Source organism: Lutjanus erythropterus, chromosome 1 (genome assembly GCF_056507025.1).
Source record: "Lutjanus erythropterus isolate fLutEry1 chromosome 1, fLutEry1.hap2, whole genome shotgun sequence".
Lineage (NCBI taxonomy): Eukaryota > Metazoa > Chordata > Actinopteri > Lutjaniformes > Lutjanidae > Lutjanus > Lutjanus erythropterus.
Window position 1 is genome coordinate 24,221,407 of NC_139317.1, and position 20,917 is coordinate 24,242,323.

Below are 20,917 nucleotides of genomic sequence, written 5' to 3' on the forward strand. Positions count from 1 at the left end.
AAGATATGCCTTGAACTGGTCACAATAAAAGGCCACTGTTGGAAAAAACAACATTTATTTGGCACTGAAATGTGGCTACTTCACATAGGACATGCATTCTTTATGCTTCTTTGCATTTTACACTGAATAATATAAATAGAGACATAACCTTAGCAGAGTACACAAAATGTAAAAGTGTTAATTAATTATTGTGCACACTTAAATAATAAAAGAACATAGATAACATGTAAAAACAACATATTCATCAATGGATATGTACTTAAGTGGCTGGCTTTATGAACAAAGTTGAGATAAATAAAACTTTTGTGTGCACAAAATACGTCTTAGGCCTTTTACTTAAACTCATAAAAAATTGGAGCAAAAACAAAATTATTGCATTTATATTTTTGTTGAGTGTATATATATGCATTTTACACCAGATACACAAAAACACATTATACACATATAGATAAAAAAAATTTGGCACCGTCCAGAAAGAGGAAGCCTGAGAAGGAAGGAAGGAGCCTCATTCCTCAGTGCAGCAGGTCTAAAAAGAGAAGAAAGGAATGAGCAGTATTGTCAGCTGGGCAGTATTAGCAGAACTTCTGGTCTATTTGTACACACAACCTGCTGATCCTTTCTTCTGTGTCCATAGCTCCGAGTCAGATGTTTTAAAGCAAACAAATACTATCGTGGGAGAAAGCCAGAAAGGGACAGAACAAGAAACATGAAAAAGCACTCCGAAAATAATAAAATAATAAACACCAAAGGCGTCGACATAGCCAAGTTGAAATAAGTTGAATGCTGAGCAGCAGTATGTGTCGGCTGAATCAGTTCAAAGAGAAGCCAAATACTTGGCCTCACAAAAGTGAAGAAAAGGAGCAGTGTTCAAGATCATGACTTTTGCTTTTCATTCATGGGATAATACGGCCAAGCCTCCTGAATGTGAAGCTTTTAAATAAATCATCTAAAAGTGTTAAATTTATGGCGTAACTGCTAAGAAAAACTACAAGACATCATCGTTAATTTCTATTTACAGCTCTGAGTAAAACATTGGCGTCATTTGATCTCAAGAGAGAACTTTACTCCGTCTTAAAACGTGGGTGTTGCGCTTTTCCATAATACGAGAACTTTCTGAAACACATGTGGGACCTGAGTCAGAGCCAAAAGTCCAAACTGATGAGAGGCTAAAAAGCTGTCATGAATGGCAGCATTGTAGCTTTAAATGTACCTTTGTTACAATTAAACCCCCCACTCTCTTTTACCATCATATATATCAGGTTAGTAAGTGAGAGTTAGTATTCAGTTGAGAGAAACCAGATGATGTGGAAACTTCACAAATACCTGCTACATTCTGACCTGCAGCAATGCATCATAGTGTAGTGATGATGATGATGATGATGATGATGATGATGATGATGATGATGATGATGATGATGATGACAAAAGTGGGCAACAGAGCAGACAAAATGTTACTTACAGTAAATTTAAGTTAATGGATTTTTTCCTTTCTCCATATTTTTGACATAAACATAAAGGTTTGTGTAAAAATAATTGATTCTGTCTTTAACCTTTTCATAGATGCTGTCAACTATCTACACCCCATAGAAAATATTTTGACTACAGACACACAAGTGTAAAAATACTGGATAAAATGAGATTGATTAATACCCTTTCCTTTATTTTTCCTCTTATAAAGAAAAGGCCAAATGTCAAGATATGATTTTATTTAAACAAACGTGTCAAATAAGAACATAGTGTGCATCAGTGGTTTTCAAACTGGGGCCTGTGGACCAGCCTGGGTCCTTGAGAGGGTTGTAGGGGTTCCCCAGCAAAAGGATGAATCAAGTATTTAACTATTATCACATATTTTTTGGAAGTTGGGACGAGGGAAGAAACAGCGTTGGTCGTTTTGGTTCATTGTACTTAATCATGATCCTTGTTTGATCATTGACTGACTTTGAGGACGTTATCTTCTCTGAACCTAAAACTAAATAAATGCTGTAATACTTTTAAAAATGGGGATCCAGGGTCTAATGTGCATCTATTTGTGGAGGTTCTTGACATGAAAAAGGTTGGGAACTCAGCTATTTGTACAAATTCAACACAGTGTATACACGTCTCTTGTTTTCCCACCTTCCCCCAACTGCGACCTTCCCGAGTGCTTCAGGAATTTAAACCAGTGACCTTCATCAACGGTCCTTGGTTTTTTAATCATTAACTGCATTTTTGCTTTTGGCTGCTAGGGAAACTTCACATAATTATCAGGTCTACAGCACATTGTTTGTTTTTGCATTGATGATACCAGCCTTCTCTGTGTCAGTCCTAACTCCTTGTCTCCTCACCTTTGTCCTCCTACAGCGCCTTCATCAGAGCACTGTTTCCAGAAAACCTCAACGCTGAGAAGAAGGGTCGACCCACGACTGCAGGCAGCAAAATAAAGGTGTGTGTGTGTGTGTTCAGTAAAGTGTGCAGTGTGTACCTGTCTCTCCTCTTTATCAGGGCTGCTGTGGGAAAAGGCCTTTGAACACATAATGTGTTTGCTGTTCACTGCAGAGTCCTTCAGCAGTCAGTCAGTAATTCAGTCACAGTGTTTTCATGAGTTTGACATCAGTGTGATCATCAGTCTCATCATTATCTTTTTCCCCTCTACTTGATCCTTGCTCTTCCTCCCCCTGTTAGAAACAAGCCAATGATCTGGTGAGCACGCTCATGAAATGTACTCCACACTACATCCGCTGCATCAAACCCAATGAAACCAAGAAGCCCAGAGACTGGGAGGAGAGCCGGTAAGTGACTGACTCACTGTGTCGCATGACCCCAACCTCCAGAGCCTGTAGTATGTATGCAGTAAAAAACACATTTATCAAGGGACTTCTTGATCCATGGTGCAAAAATGAATGAATGAGCTGTAATCTGTGCGTGCTCTCTCGGCGGCTCAGTCAGTGTGATGTGTCTTAGGCTGCGCAGAGGATTGTGGGTCAGAATAGCGAGAAAAGCATCCTGACTTGCTTATTGCAAAATGTAATGGGATGCAGTAGTTTTTGGCATACTGCATTTGTCATACTACCACTACATACTGCATAGTATGGCACTATGGACACTATGAGAATGCACCCCAACATTTGAGAGCAGCTTTGAAGGGAATACATCATTTGTCACATGTATGTTCTGAGCAGGAATAGCCAATTAGAGACAAGAAACAACCATATTGTATCTTTTAAAAAAACATTTTAGACAGTAAGATGTTATTCTGAAGACATATAAAAGAAAAAAAGGTAAAATCAAGTCTCCCAATTAACACATGCAATTGTTAACAGTTTAATCTATGATATATAAATAAAGGTGAAATAGTAGAAAATTGGGTGAAAGGGAAATAACATGAAACTGGAGCAGGAAAGAACAGCTAGATCAGAAAAGAAGTGTAGACACCAGACGGTACGTAAACAAGTACAAACACTGAACGTGACTACAAACAGAATCAACTTTATTCTTATCGTGCAGCCCTGACTAATTCCCATAAAAAGAAATAAGTAATGTAATATTGAACTATCATGGCCAATTGTATTTTACTCAGTCTCTCTTTGATTGAAGTCCAAAATTTCACTTTCAGACATTTAACAAACCTTGGTCTGGGCCTCTAACTGTTCTCATACAAAAGGTAAACACTGGCTCATTGTTCTGATGTTTTTGGTGTTTTGCCTCCGCCCATTTAGATTTTTTGCTCTTTTTTGGATGTTTTCTGTCCGTCTGAAGACCCAAGTCATGTGAGACACGTTTTAGACGTATTTGCCCCTCCTCTTCATCCCTTTGTTTCAGTTTCCCGCTCTTTCTTCCCTGCTCACAGGATCTGGGCACTACATGTTCAGCTGCAGAGTGCTGCTGTATTGTTCAGAGCCGATGACCTTCCTGTTGTGAGCTGGGTGCAGGGTGGCTCATTAATTAGCACCGGAACTGCTGTTCTCACAGGAAGTCTGAGTGTACTAAGTAGTGCTTAAGCTCTTTGTTTGAGGGAAAAGTTACAAAACGCTGCTGTTTTGCATACAATGATCTGTGATTATCCCTTCCGCTTCATGTGCCGTAGACCTGGTAAAAGATGTTTGGGTTAAAGTTGATATCTGATAACTTTAACAACTGATGATAAAATGCTAGCTAATTGTGGCTACAAATCAAAGTAAATTACATTTAGAAACGCACAATAATAATAAGCACATCATCAGTATCGGCTGATAAAGGACTTTTAAAATGCAGTGTTGTATCAGCCCGAAATGAACATTTCTCTCGATATGACAGGCTGACAGGATGACGCTTTAATCATGCGCACATGATGCAAATATGTATGCAGTGTGGGTTTTTTTTTGAAGTGTCTGAAATGGATATCAAAGTTGCTATTTGCAACAATTGCTCAGATTTGGTCATGCAAGGAGGACCCAAATCACATTTCTTCAATGCTATAAATTTAATTCCCTATCTTAAGAGCCATCATTACAACAAATTTGTAAAGAACAAAGAGAAAGAGGCACCAAGGAAATAAACTGTCAGCATTCTTATTTTTCCCAGTGAATGTGTACATTTTGAAAAGCATTGTATTTTATGTCTGCATCTGCCAGTGATGATTATGCATATTAATAACAAGAGGAGAGACCTGATGTTCTCTGCAATTAGGTGGAAAAAGTATGTACATATATTAGTATGTGCAATCAGCCAAAATTTGCTGGAAAATGTTGTCAGATTATGCCAAAAATCTGTCAGAAGCAGAAAACAAAACCTTTCAAAATGAAGGAGGATGGAAGTCAAGTTACATAACATTAATCAGCAAAAAAATTAATAAATGATTAGTGATTTTCCAGGCAAATAAGTTTATTAATTTTATCCTGATGTTGAGTCTTTTTTTCTGTGTTAAGAGTGAAACACCAAGTGGAGTACTTGGGTCTGAAGGAAAACATCAGGGTCAGGCGTGCTGGCTACGCCTACCGCAGAGTCTTCAGGAAGTTCCTCAACAGGTAACTCATTGATCTCAGTGAGGTCATATTTATTTTTGACTGCGATCTGACTGAACGCCAATACATTTAATACACCAGTACAGTTTCAACATGGTTTCTCACTGTTTTTAGTGCCTCCCCTGGCATCACGCAACCTTACATGAAAATGGTGCCATACAAACTGTTAAATTCAGAAAAGAGAGCACTGGTATCTGTATTTAGTTTAGGTAGTGAAATCAGGTATGAAATAATGTTGGCTACTAGGGCTGCAAGTAAAGATTACTTTCATTTTTTACATCTATCTCAATGATTTTCTCACGTAATCAATTAGTTTGTCAATAAAATGTCAGAAAATGTTGAAAAATGTCATTCTGTGTTTTCGTCCTCATGTCTTATTCTGTCCACAACCCAAAGATACTCTGTATGCTGCCAATCAGAAAACTTTTTTCTTTAAAAATTACTCAAACCGATTATCAGAGTAGTTGGCAATTAATTTAACAGTTGACAACTTATTGATTAATCAATCTCTGCTTAACTTTCTGTCTCCTCAGGTATGCCATCCTGACCAAAGAGTCCTGGCCAACGTGGCGAGGAGATGAGAAACAAGGCGTCCTCCATCTCTTACGGTCTGTCAACATGGACCAGGATCAGTTCCAGCTTGGACGCACCAAGATCTTCATTAAAGCCCCTGAGTCGGTACGCTTGACATCTGTCTCGCCTTGAGACTGTCACATCCCGTTCTTTTGCTCACTATTTGCCCTTTATAGCAACATATAAGTAAATATACTACAGAGGAAAAGCTTGTTCACACATTAAACTGGTACAGACATAGATTACATGTCAGAATGTCTGCTGGCATTCAAAAAGCCTTTCTGTTAGCAGGAAACTCACCATTTTTACACTAAACACCATAAAAGGGCACTAGTGTCCCAAATCGTGCTCAAGTCCCTGCTGTAGGGGAGGAGATTGAACCCGACCCCTGTACCACGTCAGCACTGAGTCAACACCACTCTGGAACTAAAACACAAGCAAAGGCTGTGGTTGCAGAGTTTGGGGGGACATCGTAAAGGCTTGTCTTTTTCCACCATAACTACTTTTTTCATGATTCCAATGAAAGCAGCACTTGTGCGAAACCTCTCACTTATTAACATTTGTACACATCGTGCACGGACGAACCAGCATGCACGTGCACACACACACAGATGCATGTTTATAAGCTAATACACAGACATCTTAGTTTTAATTCAGGCCTCACAGCTGATCCTGAATGCCTTTACTTATTCATCGCAGCCATGTATGCCAGGCGCCCCCATCCCCCACCCTGCAGGACTGAGAGCCCGAGTTATTGAGGTGTGCTTATGAAACGCAAATATCACACAGGGCGCAGTGCTGAAAAGAGCTGCCAGCCTTCTCCAAACAAGCCTCTCTGTCTGATAAGACACTGACACCGGCTAATTAGTTGTATGACTGAGGAGTTTTTCTTTTCTTGTCGGATTTAAGTGAAGTTTGTTTGACGCCGAGCCAGATGTTGGACAAGAGTTTCTCCTTCAGAGTGGTGATGGGTGATGAGGGTCTGACAAGAGCTGCATTCAGGCAGAGTGGAGACCGCAGATAGCTGTCATTAATATGTGAAGTAATTTTTTTTAAACTTTTTTTTAATTTATTTATTTGAAATATAAAAAAACGAGGTTATCATGGGTGTTACATTTAAAATCTCAATACATTTTTCCCATACATCATGGTATAATGTCTTATTATTCTAAACAGAGTGCATATATAATCCATTTTTCCCAGCCTTCAGTACATTTCTCCAACTCAAGTCTTAAAACAAAAGGAAGTCTCCCCATAAATATGTATGTAATTTAAAAGTTAATTATTATTGTTATTATCTATTTGTCCATTTAAAATTTAAAGGTACCCGATTAGATGTTTTGTGAATCAGAATGAGGTTTTATTAGCAAGTAGGTTTAAAATCACAAGGAATTGGTGATTTTTGTACATAATAATAATAATAACAAGTAGACAAATAATAACATAAAGATGAAGAGCAAGTACTTCAAGTGAAGAAGCTCAAATAGAAAATTTATATGCACATGGAAGTAAAGTTTCATGCAGAATTGTGCAAATTATTTTACCAAGAACTATGCAAAAGTGTATATGTTTGTCAAAGTTATGAGCGATAAGGGCCAAAAATTATTTTTCCATCAGTGGATTCTTAAATCTTATTGGTTTTTAGACTGTTGGACAAACAAATCGTTTTATCGACTAAATGACATTAAGTTGCCTTTTTAGTAATGTAGGGCATTTACAATCTTACTCCTATGGAGTCATATTTTATATTATTATGCATGTTTTACTATATTTTCATGAATAAACTGTTTATACAAAAACCTCCACTTATGGATGCCCTCAGAAGGAGCTGACATTAAGAAACACACATATCTGCTTACAGTAACATTATAGTCTGTTATAAATCATGCCTTAAAAGTAAAGTGTTGCTTGCTAACTGACTAATCACTGAATCACGTAAATTAATGAAAATAATTGTTAGTCATAGGCCTGATAATGATTATTGTGGTTTTGGTTTGACGTATTGGGCAGATATGAGGAATTTTGAAGCTTTGGTTGTTGAACTCCAGATGACATTAATGGTTTCCTCTTTCAGCTAAATTCATTAGCAAGTAATATAAACCAAAAACCCACCTGCTGTTTGTTCTTGGATTTGTCACCTGGGAAGTTTAATCAGTCATCTGATGAGAAACTCAGTGATTACGTCATGTCAGTGTCTCAATCGGTGACTCACAGCCTTCTTGTGGCTGAAGTTTTTATCTGCAGTGTGTGTCAGAGTTGTTTGCGTTGTGTTCCTGTCCTGTTACACTGCTGTGGCCTGTGGCCGGCCGTGTCGATGCCAGGCCTGTTGCAGCAGTGGGCAGGATGTTTAGTCTGGGAGGGAGAGGGCACAGAGCGTGATTGCGTGTCTAGAGGCCCAACAGGAAATGACATCGATTGGTGGGACGACTGGTGGTCTGTTGGCCCAGAACTGGAGAAATGATGTAACAGCCCAAGAATAATGCAAGTGTGGTATTGCAGTGGAAAGAGACATTTTTTGCTTTAACTTATCATTATGAAGTAAATGTTGATTGCACAATGTAATGACTATAGAGTAATGACACCATTCACATTTAGACCGGTTTCTTTTTAAGCCGAGCAGATGTTTGTCTTTGTGTATTCAACTGTACGCAGGCATGTTCAGTATGTGAGTGCAGTCATTCCTTCCATTCAGACAATTCAGGTGTGTTTGGGTTTGTGCGCCGAGGTATGCCAGTCTCTTACCGCATCTCTTATTTGTGTTCATAGCTCTTTCTCCTGGAAGAGACGAGGGAGCGCAAGTTTGACGGCTATGCCAGGATCATCCAGAAGGCCTGGAGGAAGTATGTGGCTCGCAAGAAGTATGTCCAGATGAGGGAAGAAGGTGAGTGAAGTAAAATCTTTACAACATTTTTTGTCTGTTTGTCTGCCTCCATCTCTCACCTCTCTCTTCCTCTGGGTTTATCCAGCCTCTGACCTGCTGTTGAACCGGAAAGAGCGGCGGCGACACAGCCTCAACAGAAACTTTGTGGGGGACTACCTGGGTATGGATGACCGGCCCGAGCTCCGACAGTTCCTGGGCAAGAGGGAGAAGATCGACTTTGCAGACAAAGTCACAAAATATGACCGCCGCTTCAAGGTTAGTCTCCTGCAGTCGGATTTCTTTGGCCAAACAGCTGACAAAACATTTATGATGAATGTTTTTCTGTTTCTTTCTGCTGCGTTCAGGGGATTAAGAGGGACTTGATCTTGACCCCGAAGTCTGTGTACCTGATCGGAAGAGAGAAGGTGAAGCAGGGACCAGAGAAAGGGCAGGTGACAGAGGTGCTGAAGAGGAAGATTGATGTAGAGAAGATCTTGGCCGTGTCTCTCAGGTACAAACTGCCTTTCAGCACACGGTTCCCTCAGCTCCCCGGCTACAGTTGGAGTACAGCTTCTTACATCTTGCTTCAATAAGCTGACAGATTTTCACTGTTTTCAGTTGCTTTGCTGTAGACAGAAATCTGTGCTCCAATAATTTATTCCTTTCGGTGGTTTTAGTCCAAGCAGGCACAGGAGTGATTTTTTTATTCCACGTACTGTTAAGCATTTATGACCACATTCCAAACAAAAATGATTCATTTAAACAAATTCAGTGCTCATTCTGTCTCCATATGTCGACTTTAAAGGGAAAATTCAGCACTTTTCATGTGGCTGTTCAGTCAGTGTTGATGGTGAGCTCAATTAAAGCAACAAATTCTTCAGTGTGTGCTGTATTGACCAAGAAAGCCGAGTTCTCCTGCTGTAAGATCTGCTGTTCTGGGGATGCTCCCATAGCTCAGTTAGTAGAACGTTCATCCTATGTACTGATGCTGTTGGTCCTCTGCAGCGGTCGCTGGTTTGATTCACGCCTGTGACCCATTTGCTGCATGTCATTCCCCCTCTCTCTACCCCCCTTCCTGTCATGTCTGTCCCTATCCAAAATAAAAGGCAAAAGCCCAAAAAAAATATTAAAAAAAAAAAGATCTGCTGTTCTTCCTGCTTCCAGTGATGTCACAGTAACGACGCTGGTGTTAAGGAAGAACTGTAGTCTATGTCAGCTTGGATTTCTGGTCTCCACCTTTGGGTAGCTAGGGGGCGTGCTAGATGAGTATTTTTGTCACTTGTTTCTTGTCACCTATGTTTTGGCCACCAAAATTATAGCTATAAAGTAGGATGGTGTCAGAAACCCACACACAGTGCATCCTAGTTCATGTAGGCACTGCTTGCAAGGCTGCAGTCTTAAATGTGTTAAATTTTCCCTTAAAGTGCTGCATCCTGCTGCTACACTCACACATAACTCCATCTGCACTTGCATTTAGATTTATTTCAATAACACTGTTTATTTTAATGTCTTTTCAGCTTTGTTAATTCAGTTTTTCCTGCTCATGGACAAACTTAGCTGACGATCTTTGGAGGTTCCTGATTGAAAGAGCATACTGCAAAGAAACCAATAAAACATACACATAAAAAATTAAATAAAACCAAAATAACAGTGCCTGTATAGCAGGTCGCCTGTATGTTTTTGGGGTGCCAGGTTGAGCTTCATCCAACCATCTATTGGTTGAGTTTTTAAAGGCAAATTCCCCACATGTATACATGAATAAACATACGAGACACAAGTAATCACAGCAATAATCAGGACAACAATGCAACACAAGGCAGTTCAGTATAAGGGACAAAGTAAAACCACATCCAACAAAAGAAAATGGCAAATCCAAATAATTAAAAAGCAAGTTCAAGTTATATTCAACCCAAAATAAAGAGTCCAGAGTTCATCATTCAACTATAAACAAAAAAAGAAGCTCGGTTTGTTCAGTTCAGAGTAAATTGTTTCAGAGAAACGCCTCTTCTCAAGCAAATTAAATAAGGATCTCTGACAATATTTCACTTTTGGTCAGTAGCTTTTTCCCTGCAAAGTAAATCCTCTTCTCAAACAAATTCATAATAAATATATATCATAATGAAAATCTCACTGTCATACCTGACAATACACTCTGACTAAATTGGTTTATTGATGTTTTACCTTACGTATATTGTCATTTTTGTAACTGAGCTCCATTATGTTGTTTCTTGGTATGTCTCTTGGCCGGGACTTCCTTGAAAAAAGGATTAAAATATCAGTGGGAGACGCCAAATTAAATGAAGGATAAAAAAAGATATATATAGAAAATAACGGCTCTCCTGTGTCCAAACTCCATCACACTCTGGTCCGCTGAATAAAGTGAATCTTTGTTTAATTTTGCAGCTGATGTCTTGATTCACACAGTCCTCACTGGGACACAGCTCTCCTGAGGCATTATGGGTGCTGATGGCCATACAGAAAATCAACACAGTCGTCCTGCCACTGGGTTTTAAACATGTTTTTACTACATACACAGAAAAAAAAACTGAAGATACCAGTAGGTAATAAGTTGTTTCCAAAACAAGACGATGGCTTCTGAACATGCAGCAGATTGTTATGCAGGGACCCACCATATAATCTGTAGACACTTCACTGCAGAAAGTCATGAATCTACTTGAAAGCCACAGTCTGGATTTCCAATCACACAAGTTCCCATGTTCCTGTAAATGTCACACAGGGGACATTGAAAACATGTGGAGTTTATCAAACCCTCCTCTTCTTGTGTACATGTCTGTCCCTTTGTGTGCGCAGGTCTCAGAAATGTTGCAGAAATGAAATGCAGCCAGAAACATCCTCATGAAAGAATGTGGATGAGTTTACTACAAAGACGAGAAACAAATAAAAGGAGCCGAGAGACTTTGTTGTTGATGGGAACGCTGCTGTATGACTTGTTTTAGATGTAGAAATCACAGAGCTGCTGGTGCGAGCATGTGGCTTTTGAGTCAGTGGGTTAATACGGACCAGGTGGTGCAATGAGCGAAAGCAGGAGCTGTAAAAAGCTCATCAGAGAAAAACTGCACTTCACTGGCAGGAACAAAGTATCCTTGTGTGGGTTACGGGCACAAGCTGTCTTCCCTGTTCAGATGTGAGCTGCTTTGTGAGGCCCCGCTCTGTTTCCATGCAAATGTGAAAGATGACTCTCGGTCTCCATCTTAACTTCTGTCAAAGCAGAACGGTGAAGGTGCAGGATGTCTTTACAAAATAAACAAACAACCTAAAAACAACCTCGTGAACATATTTGATTTGTTTCACCTGACACACAGGGATTTTGAATTCTGTGACATTGTGTTCATGTTTTTCAGCACAATGCAGGACGATTTCATGATCCTGCACGAGCAGGAGTACGACAGCCTGCTGGAGTGTGTCTTTAAGACGGAGTTCATCAGCTTACTGGCCCGCAGGTTTGAGGAAAAAACCCAGAGGAAGCTACCACTCAAGTTTAGTAACACGTAAGTAAACACACGCTAAATAAATCCACAGTCCAAAGTGTGGCAGCCAATAATGTGATAACTGCCAATAATGTATTTTTTTTCTGTTTTCAGTGGAATAAAAGTTGATAATGTAATAACTGGCCAATAATGTGATAAAATTAAAGTACCAATAACGTGGAATTTTTTTGTGCATAATGTAATAAGTTATTGCATTATTGACTGGCTATTATTGTTGTTGTTTGTGTGTTTATTCATACCTTAAATAGTATTTGACATATCATAATGTCTGAATTTAACTTTATTGAAGCTGAATAATAGTAACAATTGTTATTGCAATTGTAATTTCAAAAACACTCTTCCCTCTTCCAAATAATGTCCTAATGAAGCTACAGGGATCGTTTTGGCTTGAGTGGTACAAACCTTTATGTTTTTGTCCTTCAGACTGGAGATGAAGTTGAAGAAGGAGAACTGGGGCTTCCTGAGTGGCGGCGGCTCCCGGCAGGTCCTGTTTGTCCAGGGTCAGGGAGACATGCCTGTACTGAAGCCCTCGAGCAAATCTCTGCAGGTCAGCGTCGGCCCCGGGCTCCCGAAGAACACACGTGAGTATTAACAGAGCCAAATGACAGACGTGATGTGCTCTCACTATGATCTGTGAGAACATGTACCTGAGAACTCAAGCTGCACGATCAAACTTTTTAACTTTTACTTCAGTAAAGTTTGAATGAAGGTGTTTTACTTGTAACAGAGTATTTCTACACTTTGGTATTACTACTTTTACTTAAGTAAAAGATCTGAGTACTTCTTCCACAGTTGCTACATTACAGATATATTTTATCATCAACTTTATTTCCCCTTGTCTTTATTTCTTTCAGCTTGAAGTGCAATTTTTTGTAATAAATCTAAATGGCTAAAAATCTCATCCTCAGGCCCCACCAGAAAGAACTTCACTCAGGTTCGCTCCAGTGCATCCAGAACTCACCACAACATCCCCTCACGAGCTGCACCGGGACCTCCAGGTACCGCCTTCACGTCAACATCTCACAAGATTTCAACCAGATTCTTACACCGTGTTGACTAGCAAAAACACAGCAAGACCCATCTTTATCTTTTTTTTTTTTTTCTGCAGTTGCTCACCAGAATGGCAGCCTTAAAAACACAAACCACGTAGCCAATCAGAGGAACTCACAGCATCACAACCAGAGGCATCCCTCACACGGCAACGCCACACGGCCCTTCCTGCCCAGCAACATCAACCAGGTGAAGGAGCGAGGCGGCAGCCGGCCGCAGCCCAACCTGGACTGTCTGAAAGTCCCCGACCAAGGAGCCGCAGGGTGAGAAACTGACACAAACACAAATCACACAGGACGAACAAATGTAGACAAAATAACACAGATGTATTTTTTATTCCTACTTTGTGTATTAACAACATAACTGCTGCTGATAAGATTTTAAGGAAATGTCTTGCATTACATACAAAGTTAGTGTTTTATATGCCCACAGGCCCACACAGACACACACTAACACACACACACACACACACACACACACACACGTGTTCTTGTAATTTGGCATAATTTGGATGATTTATTCTTTTGTAGTAACGGAGACAGACGGCCAGCTTCAAATGGAGGAATGTGAGTTGGAGTGTTTGCAGTGTTTTGGGTGGTGGTTGAGGTCTAGCAAAGCTTTCAGCAGCAGGACAAGTTGATGCTTCTTCTCTTTAACTTCAGACTCACTAAAGGAGCCCGACTGCAGTCTGCAACTAATATTTCATTTTCTGGTGCTGCTCAGTTTCTTTGGTGTCAAATGGGAATTCTTTTACAATTCATCCTAATGTGATAGATCTTTCATTTCTGTGATGAAAGATCCTTGAAAGAGTTTTTGTAGTGAAAGAATCCCTGCGGTTCACCTCCTCTGATGGCTCATTTAAGCTGTTTTATTTCAGAGATGAACACAGAGGATGAAAGTTGCTTTCATGTACACTCACCTCACTGGGAGGCAAATACATGTTTACTTAATAAAAGCATATATTACATATGTATAAACTAACTATTCTGTAGTCTGCCCGTAGCCAACTGGGATAAAACCCACTTGCCTATAGCTATTCTAATTTCTTTGATCCTCAGTTAGTTGAATTAAGTTGTCCTCTCTCTTTCTCAGTTTTCAGTGTCACATTTGTACAAAAAACTTAAGAGGCAAGGGAGAAAAACAATTCAGGTTATCCATGTCCAAAGGCTCCAATCTAAATTGTTTCTCTCCTTTGTTTATTACTTCAGAACAGGTGGGAAAAAAAGTTTTCTAACGTACTTTTTTCATCAATTAAAACCTGTGAAAAAAGTTTTGGCAGTCTTGCATATGGGGTAGGTAGTAAGTTTCTAGAATTCAGTTAATTAATTTAGAACATCAGCCCTGAAAATCACATTTAATTTAAATCCTTGGCTGTATTTATTAAATGATATGCACAATTATCAGTTAGATCTAAAATGTGTCTGTTTGGGATTTTAAGTGTGACTTTTAAGCTGCTCCTGGACCAAATACCACAATTCTTACCTTTAACGAACCAAAAAATTACTGGGGGGACATATTTTACAAGAACTATTATTTTCTTAGTTCTCAATAATGGATTTGGATATTTTCTGACGTTTTTGAACACATCAGTAGTGGTGATGGTACTGTATACTTTGGAAATAAAGAAATGTCAGGGGAAAAAACAGAACATGGGAAGTGGTGCACTGAAGCCTCATGTGGCTGAAATGAGTATTACAACAACAAACCCTTAGAAAAATTATCCTGCCAAAACCTTTTCTTACACCTGTTTTCTTAGATGAAAAAGAAGAAAAAGAAGTAACTTTTTCATCTAGCAAACATTTTTTTCCCACCCCACCTGTTTTACAGATTAAAAATGTTCTTAAAGAGAGAAAACAGTTTGGATCACCCAAAAAAAAAAATTTCTCACTTGCCTCTCAGGGCATTCATACCTTCGACATTATGTTAAAAATAATTTGAAAAGAGAAAATATTGTATATAGAGTATACATACGGTGTATAAGTAAAGAAATGCGGCCAGTATAGAGAAGGTATCACTGACTCTGGATCAACACTCTCTGCTCTGACAGGCCTCATGAAACTGGTCTTGGTTCACTTGTGAAAGTTTTGTACTCAATCACCATCTTGTGGCTGATTTGTGAACTACTGCATTTTGTTCAAATCTACACAAGCAAATATTTATGCTTATTAAGAGGAGCTGTGAAAAATCTTAGTCATCAAATTTGTGTCTGAATGTTATGTAACAAGATGGTGATTGTGGACGGTCACATATTTTTGGGATGTACTAAAGAGTAGTATCCCATAAAAAAAAAACACCTCACCTTCTTCTGACTTAACTTCACAGCCTCTGCAGCACAGTGAACTGAATCTTTCATGCACTGTCACGCCCTCCTGCAGATGTTGGCAGTCATGCGGTTTCCCTCTTTTTTTCTTTTTAATGTCTCAGAGCCCACAGACCATCAGCTACCAGGCCTCCGCCGGGAGGAGGACGACCCAAACCTGGACCCAAACCCGCACCCAAACCCAAACCCCAGGTGCCCCAGTGCAAAGCTCTGTACGCCTACGACGCTCAGGACACAGACGAGCTCAGCTTCAACGCTGATGATGTCATCGACATCATTAAAGAGGGTAAGTGCAAGACAGCACATAGATGGCTTACTTTTTATCCTGTTTTTATGAAGAACCCAGTCAGAGTTTTCTTGTAACATTAACGTCATGTTGATTAATTAAACTGAACCATAATTATTTAAAACCGGCAAATGTGAGTAAAATGAGCAAGTTAACTTAGCACTGTATAAAGTAAAAACTATTTTTATATATTATTTCTTAAAATTTAGTTAGTATCTCAAAATAATGACTTATCATCTAAGTCATTACTTTAAGATACTAGCTCAGTATTTTGACAGTTTCTCATTATAATGACTTGCAGGATTTTCATTTTTCATCACATTGGTAAAAAGTTGCAAAAGGAATCCTGCACACTGTCTAACTTGCAATATATTATTTATTTGCAACATTTTGGTACTAGACCTTCATTGGGTCTGCCTTATGAAGTTCTAGTACTGAAACGTCACAAATAAATGATATATTGCAAAATTGACAGTGTGCGGGAGTCCTTTTGCAACTTTCTGGCCTACTCACCTTTTTTTTGCAGTTAACTAAAATGTTTTTTCACACCTAGTTTTAGTTTTTATTTTAGTTTTAGTTAACTATAAGAGGAATGCAGCTTCAAAGTACTGAATTTAAGCACATGTAGAACCACTTGTACTTTACTTGAGTATTTCCATGTTTTCCTTTTTTCCACTAAGACTCAACTACAATTTTGAGGCAAATATACTTTTTACTCCACTACATGTATATGATAACTTTAGTTACTAGGTACTCGGATTTAAAATACATGCATGAGCACATTATTGCATCAGTAGCCTAATTATAATTCAATAATATGATATATATATTTCTGAACTGGACATCCTGCATAATGGAGACATTTCCTTTTTGTACTTTAAGTATACTTGTGAACTTTTACTTGGAATGCATGTCTTGTATTTGTAATTGGGTATTTCTACACCGATTGATGTGAGTACTTCTTCACCACTGGCTTCAAATGTGACACTAATCTGCTCACGTCTGTCCGTTAGATGCCTCCGGGTGGTGGACAGGACGGCTCCGTGGAAAGCAGGGACTCTTCCCCAACAACTATGTCACTAAGATCTAGGAGCTGCCTGTTTACAGCGCAAGGAGGAGGAGGAGGAGGAGGAGGAGGAGGAGGAGGAGGAGGAGAGCCTGCTACGTCCCTGCTGACCCTCTCAGAGGACGGGACGGGGCTTACAGTCACAGAGAGACACACTGTGAGACTCCTCGAGGAGAGACACTCACACTTCCTCCACTGCTGCCTTCGTAGTCAATGAATGTAACTCTCGGTCACAACAACAAGACCGAAACGAGACCGTCAGGCTTGAAACAAGGCTCTGCTTTAAAGAAGACTGTTTGACCCTGGGGTCTGTTTTTCCTCCACAGTCCCTCTGAGTACTGAACAAAACTATTTATTGTATTTATAGCTTTCTGTGTTCTCCTTACTGTCATTTATATCTTGCTGAGGATTTGAGCTCAAACATTTTGAAGCAGTGGAATGACGTATGCTTAATCTGTGGGACCAGGCTGTGATTTTTACTCTCAAGATGTCATTGTTTTAAAAGATGAAGGTTTGACTGCTGGATCAGAGGCGGTCGTCTCAGTGTCACCAGGAATATTTATTTTGGTGCAAAACTGTAACTACTTACAGGGAACTGAGTCTCAGTATATAATCATCACTGTGATTTTTAAAGATTTTAAAATACCAAAGTAACATCAATTTTAATAGATCTGTTCCACGTGCAGAAACCTGCGGAATCACCTGGAAAACCACCTTCATCTTTATTTTTTTGTTGTTGTTTTTCTATCACACCAGTATCTTTTCGACACAGAGTTGTAGAGGTCATGTATACTGTAACCTGAGCATGCTGTCTGTGGTGTATTAGCACTTTATTGGTACAGGTACTACCTTGGACACAGACATCATCACTCGTTCATGCCACAGCCAGTAGTCACGTCTTATGAAGGACAGGTTGCCAAGCTAGCAATAAGCCGAGTTACTGAGGAGGAGAATAATTTGTTTACATGAAATTATAAAAAAAAAACAGGCGATTTTTAGATCTGATTCTGTATATGTGTTCATATTTTAGGAGTATGCCTGTTGTTGGTTAGGATTTAAATTAATTGTTTTGTATTTTCTTTGAAGGATCTTAGTATTCTATTACTCTTTCTGCTTTTGATACTCACAGGGCTGCTTTATTTCCAGTTCAGATACGGATGTAGTTCATAATCTCACAGACTAGGGTGAACGGATTTTTTTTTTGTTTTTGTCAAGAGCAAAAGTTGTTTTTAGGTGAAAGAAATTTGTTGACTTTTTTCTCCACGGCACTACGAAGAATTCCTTTTTGCTTCTGCTCGACTGTTTCTGCACACTTTTTGCACTGCTGTTGCATTACTTACACATTCCTAATCCTTTTTGTTGTTTTTTTTTAAATCAAATAACCACATTATGCTCTCGTCAGTGACAACAGCTGGGACTTCTGTCATAGAGCTTCTGCATCATCACATATAGTTTGATCTTGGATGGTTGAAAACATCCTTGTGCAATACAAAACCGTAGATTTTAATAAAGCATGTAATGTTGTATATTTAACTGCTTTGTTTTGTTTTTATTATCAGAGAACCCATTTAATAAACAAAATATCAATCTGATGTGTATGTTTATTACCATAATCACATACCATCAGCACTATAAGATTTTACATTTACAAGTTACTCCATCAGTCACATTTTTACCAGCCTCCTCTAAATAATGTCTTATTTGATTAAGCGATTGCTAAGTTTCTTAAGCTAATTATTTCCTCCCCCACATTTAATAAATCCATTTAACCGGTCAAATATAGGCCAGAGAGTTCGGTGAATGCAATTATTTATTTAGAGGCAATGCCACAGATTTTACCTACATGATCAGTGTGTAAAGGGCCGTCTGCTCTGTCAGGAATGAAGTTCTGGTGAGAAAATCACCAAAAGTACTTGATTATTCATGTATAGCTTCAGTTTTTCGGGGCTAAAACTGTCAAATTTAAGTTTTCTAAAAACAAAAAACAACCACCATATGATCTAAACTCAATTTCAGGTCACTAAAAGCCCAAATTATGAGACAAAATACAGAGAGAGTCTTAAATGGTCATTATGGGAATTCCCACTGTCTCATGGGGACAGAACACATTTTATGTAGCTTTATGCGGCTCCTTCCTCTCAGCTGATAAAAGCATTTCATTTCCAGTGAAGACAAAGCTTTTACTGACATGTCTCAGTAGTAGATTCACAGGTGTCGGTAAACAAATGTGATGAGGAGACTTGTAGAGCCTTCGTCAGTGTTATCAGTAACACCTGTGTTTTACCCAGCATGACGAGTGAAAATATCTGCTGTTAAAAAGGTCTGATAATCAACGGTCCTTTGGATTATTAATCTTAGGTGAGTGCATGAAGAGAAACCCTTGTAGGAGGATTTTGAAAATGGCTTAAAAAGCTCTGAATGATTCCCAGAGGTGATTCAGTATTTGGGCACAGAGTGTTCGTCTGCTCTGGTCGTTCACCTGCTGCAGTGCACCACTGACGCTGCTCCTGGTGCATTATTTGTAGTAAAGGTGAGTCCTGCAGCTGCGTAGTGAACCATAATAGCAGGCTGCGTAGACTGCCTCTGATGAGATTATAAAACGTAGACTGAAAATATCTGTGCTCACATCTGTTCCCAGCCTTTAACATTTTCTCTCTAACCAGACCTGACACTTTAGGTCTTTCCAGCTTTCAACTAAACATCAGAAATTTGATTAAATTGCAGTCCCTTACATTATTTTCTATTATCATTATATTATTGGTGTGTTTCTGTATGACCAGTTTCTTTGACCATAAAACATTTGGTTTTGTTTACATGTAACTCATCCAGAGTACAGAGCACATTATGCTCTTCAGATTGAGAACAGCACGTCCTCGGCTGTTTGTATCGTAGATCTAATAAAAAACAACAAACTCTTCCCTTTATGGTCACATATTTTTATGGACACTTGATTTGGTGCAGCTCTTTTCTCTCTTGTGCTTCACTGAGAGATTCTTGGTGGTTTATGTCCACCTTGTGGCTGCAGTAGGTGCTGCTCTTTGATGTCGTGTTTGGAATTTGATGCTTCAAACCTCAAGTTTTATTTCAATTCCTCAGTCAGGCTAACTACTGGAAACCATTCACATGCAATCCTGTTTGTCCCTTCAAAGCTTCTGTACGTTGATGTTTTCTCTTTTGTCATCAGCCTGGACTTGGAGCCATAACCTTCATTTCACATCAGAAAATTGACATGTGGGTCGTTGTCTGACCCAGTCTTTAAATCTAGTCTCCAGTGTCCAATGATTAGAATCATCACAGATTAAATGAAAAATATGAACATTTTTATTATATTACTTCACTATATCTGATGCCATATTTCAGTTTTGTTGTAGTTACATGTTATATCCTATCAGCCATATTGTCCTAATCATGTTGTTAACTGATAACGCTCCATGGAAATTTGTCACAGAGTGCTATATTTCAGTATATGCAATCATTAGTATGTTCCTTTTTATGCATTTAAAAAAAAAGATTCAGTTGATTTATGATGAATAATTTATACAGGACGAGCTCTTATACCTGCTTCATAATCTCTGCTCTTTTCATACATGAATCTTGTTAAAAATGCTGTTTTACTTGGTGCTTTATATACTAATTAAAGATCATCAATAAAACAAACAAAGGGCATTTTACTGATTTGGCTGACATTTTGATTTGTTATGGCAAAAAACAAAACTAATTTTTTAGACTAAATTTAAGAATAATGAGATGGGAGACAAAGAATATTGGGTTTAATCAGGGTATCAGTGGAAAAGTTGAACACATGAATATTCCTCAGTACTTAATCTAAGGCACTGGTGACCAAACTATGGGGTGTGACCTTCACAAGAGGCCCAAGATGATTAACACAAGAGCAGAGTAGGAAAAACAAAACACATTGATTCAAATACCACAAGGAGAGAAGATCACTCTTCGGTTGAGCTTCTCACAGCCAGTTCCAGGCTGGAGTGGCTGAAAAAACACTGATCTATGGGTAAAACTTTATAATAACCATCATTAATTTAAATTCGAAATTGATAGTTAATTAAATTAACGTACTTAACTGTTAAACAATTACATAATCATGTTTACTAATTAATAGTGATGCTATAATTCATGTTATAGTATCATTTTTATGCTATTTTTATCATTACTCTATGTAACATAAATTACATATTTATAAATATAATGTATCATAGCTAATAAGAGATGATCACAAACACATTCTGATTAAATCAGTAAACTAAGTTATTGTT

The 20,917-nt window shown here is 38.7% G+C and overlaps 1 protein-coding gene across 2 annotated transcripts in view; it reads left to right on the forward strand.

The window, feature by feature from the left end:
• Positions 1–18,235, forward strand: part of myo1ea (myosin IEa) — a 67,389-nt gene extending 49,154 nt beyond the window's left edge. The window contains exons 16-29 of one of the 2 annotated variants that reach the window (XM_084717615.1): positions 2,341–2,422; positions 2,662–2,768; positions 4,884–4,982; positions 5,513–5,657; positions 8,319–8,433; positions 8,519–8,688; positions 8,778–8,923; positions 11,775–11,921; positions 12,345–12,502; positions 12,830–12,919; positions 13,030–13,234; positions 13,502–13,537; positions 15,396–15,577; positions 16,591–18,235. In XM_084717615.1, coding sequence (XP_084573741.1) covers positions 2,341–2,422; positions 2,662–2,768; positions 4,884–4,982; positions 5,513–5,657; positions 8,319–8,433; positions 8,519–8,688; positions 8,778–8,923; positions 11,775–11,921; positions 12,345–12,502; positions 12,830–12,919; positions 13,030–13,234; positions 13,502–13,537; positions 15,396–15,577; positions 16,591–16,667 — 1,759 coding nt within the window. In that variant the 3' untranslated portion in view covers positions 16,668–18,235. The remainder of the gene's footprint in view (positions 1–2,340; positions 2,423–2,661; positions 2,769–4,883; positions 4,983–5,512; positions 5,658–8,318; positions 8,434–8,518; positions 8,689–8,777; positions 8,924–11,774; positions 11,922–12,344; positions 12,503–12,829; positions 12,920–13,029; positions 13,235–13,501; positions 13,538–15,395; positions 15,578–16,590) is intronic. The other variant, XM_084717624.1, reaches the window with a different exon arrangement.
• The last annotated feature ends 2,682 nt before the right edge of the window (positions 18,236–20,917 follow it).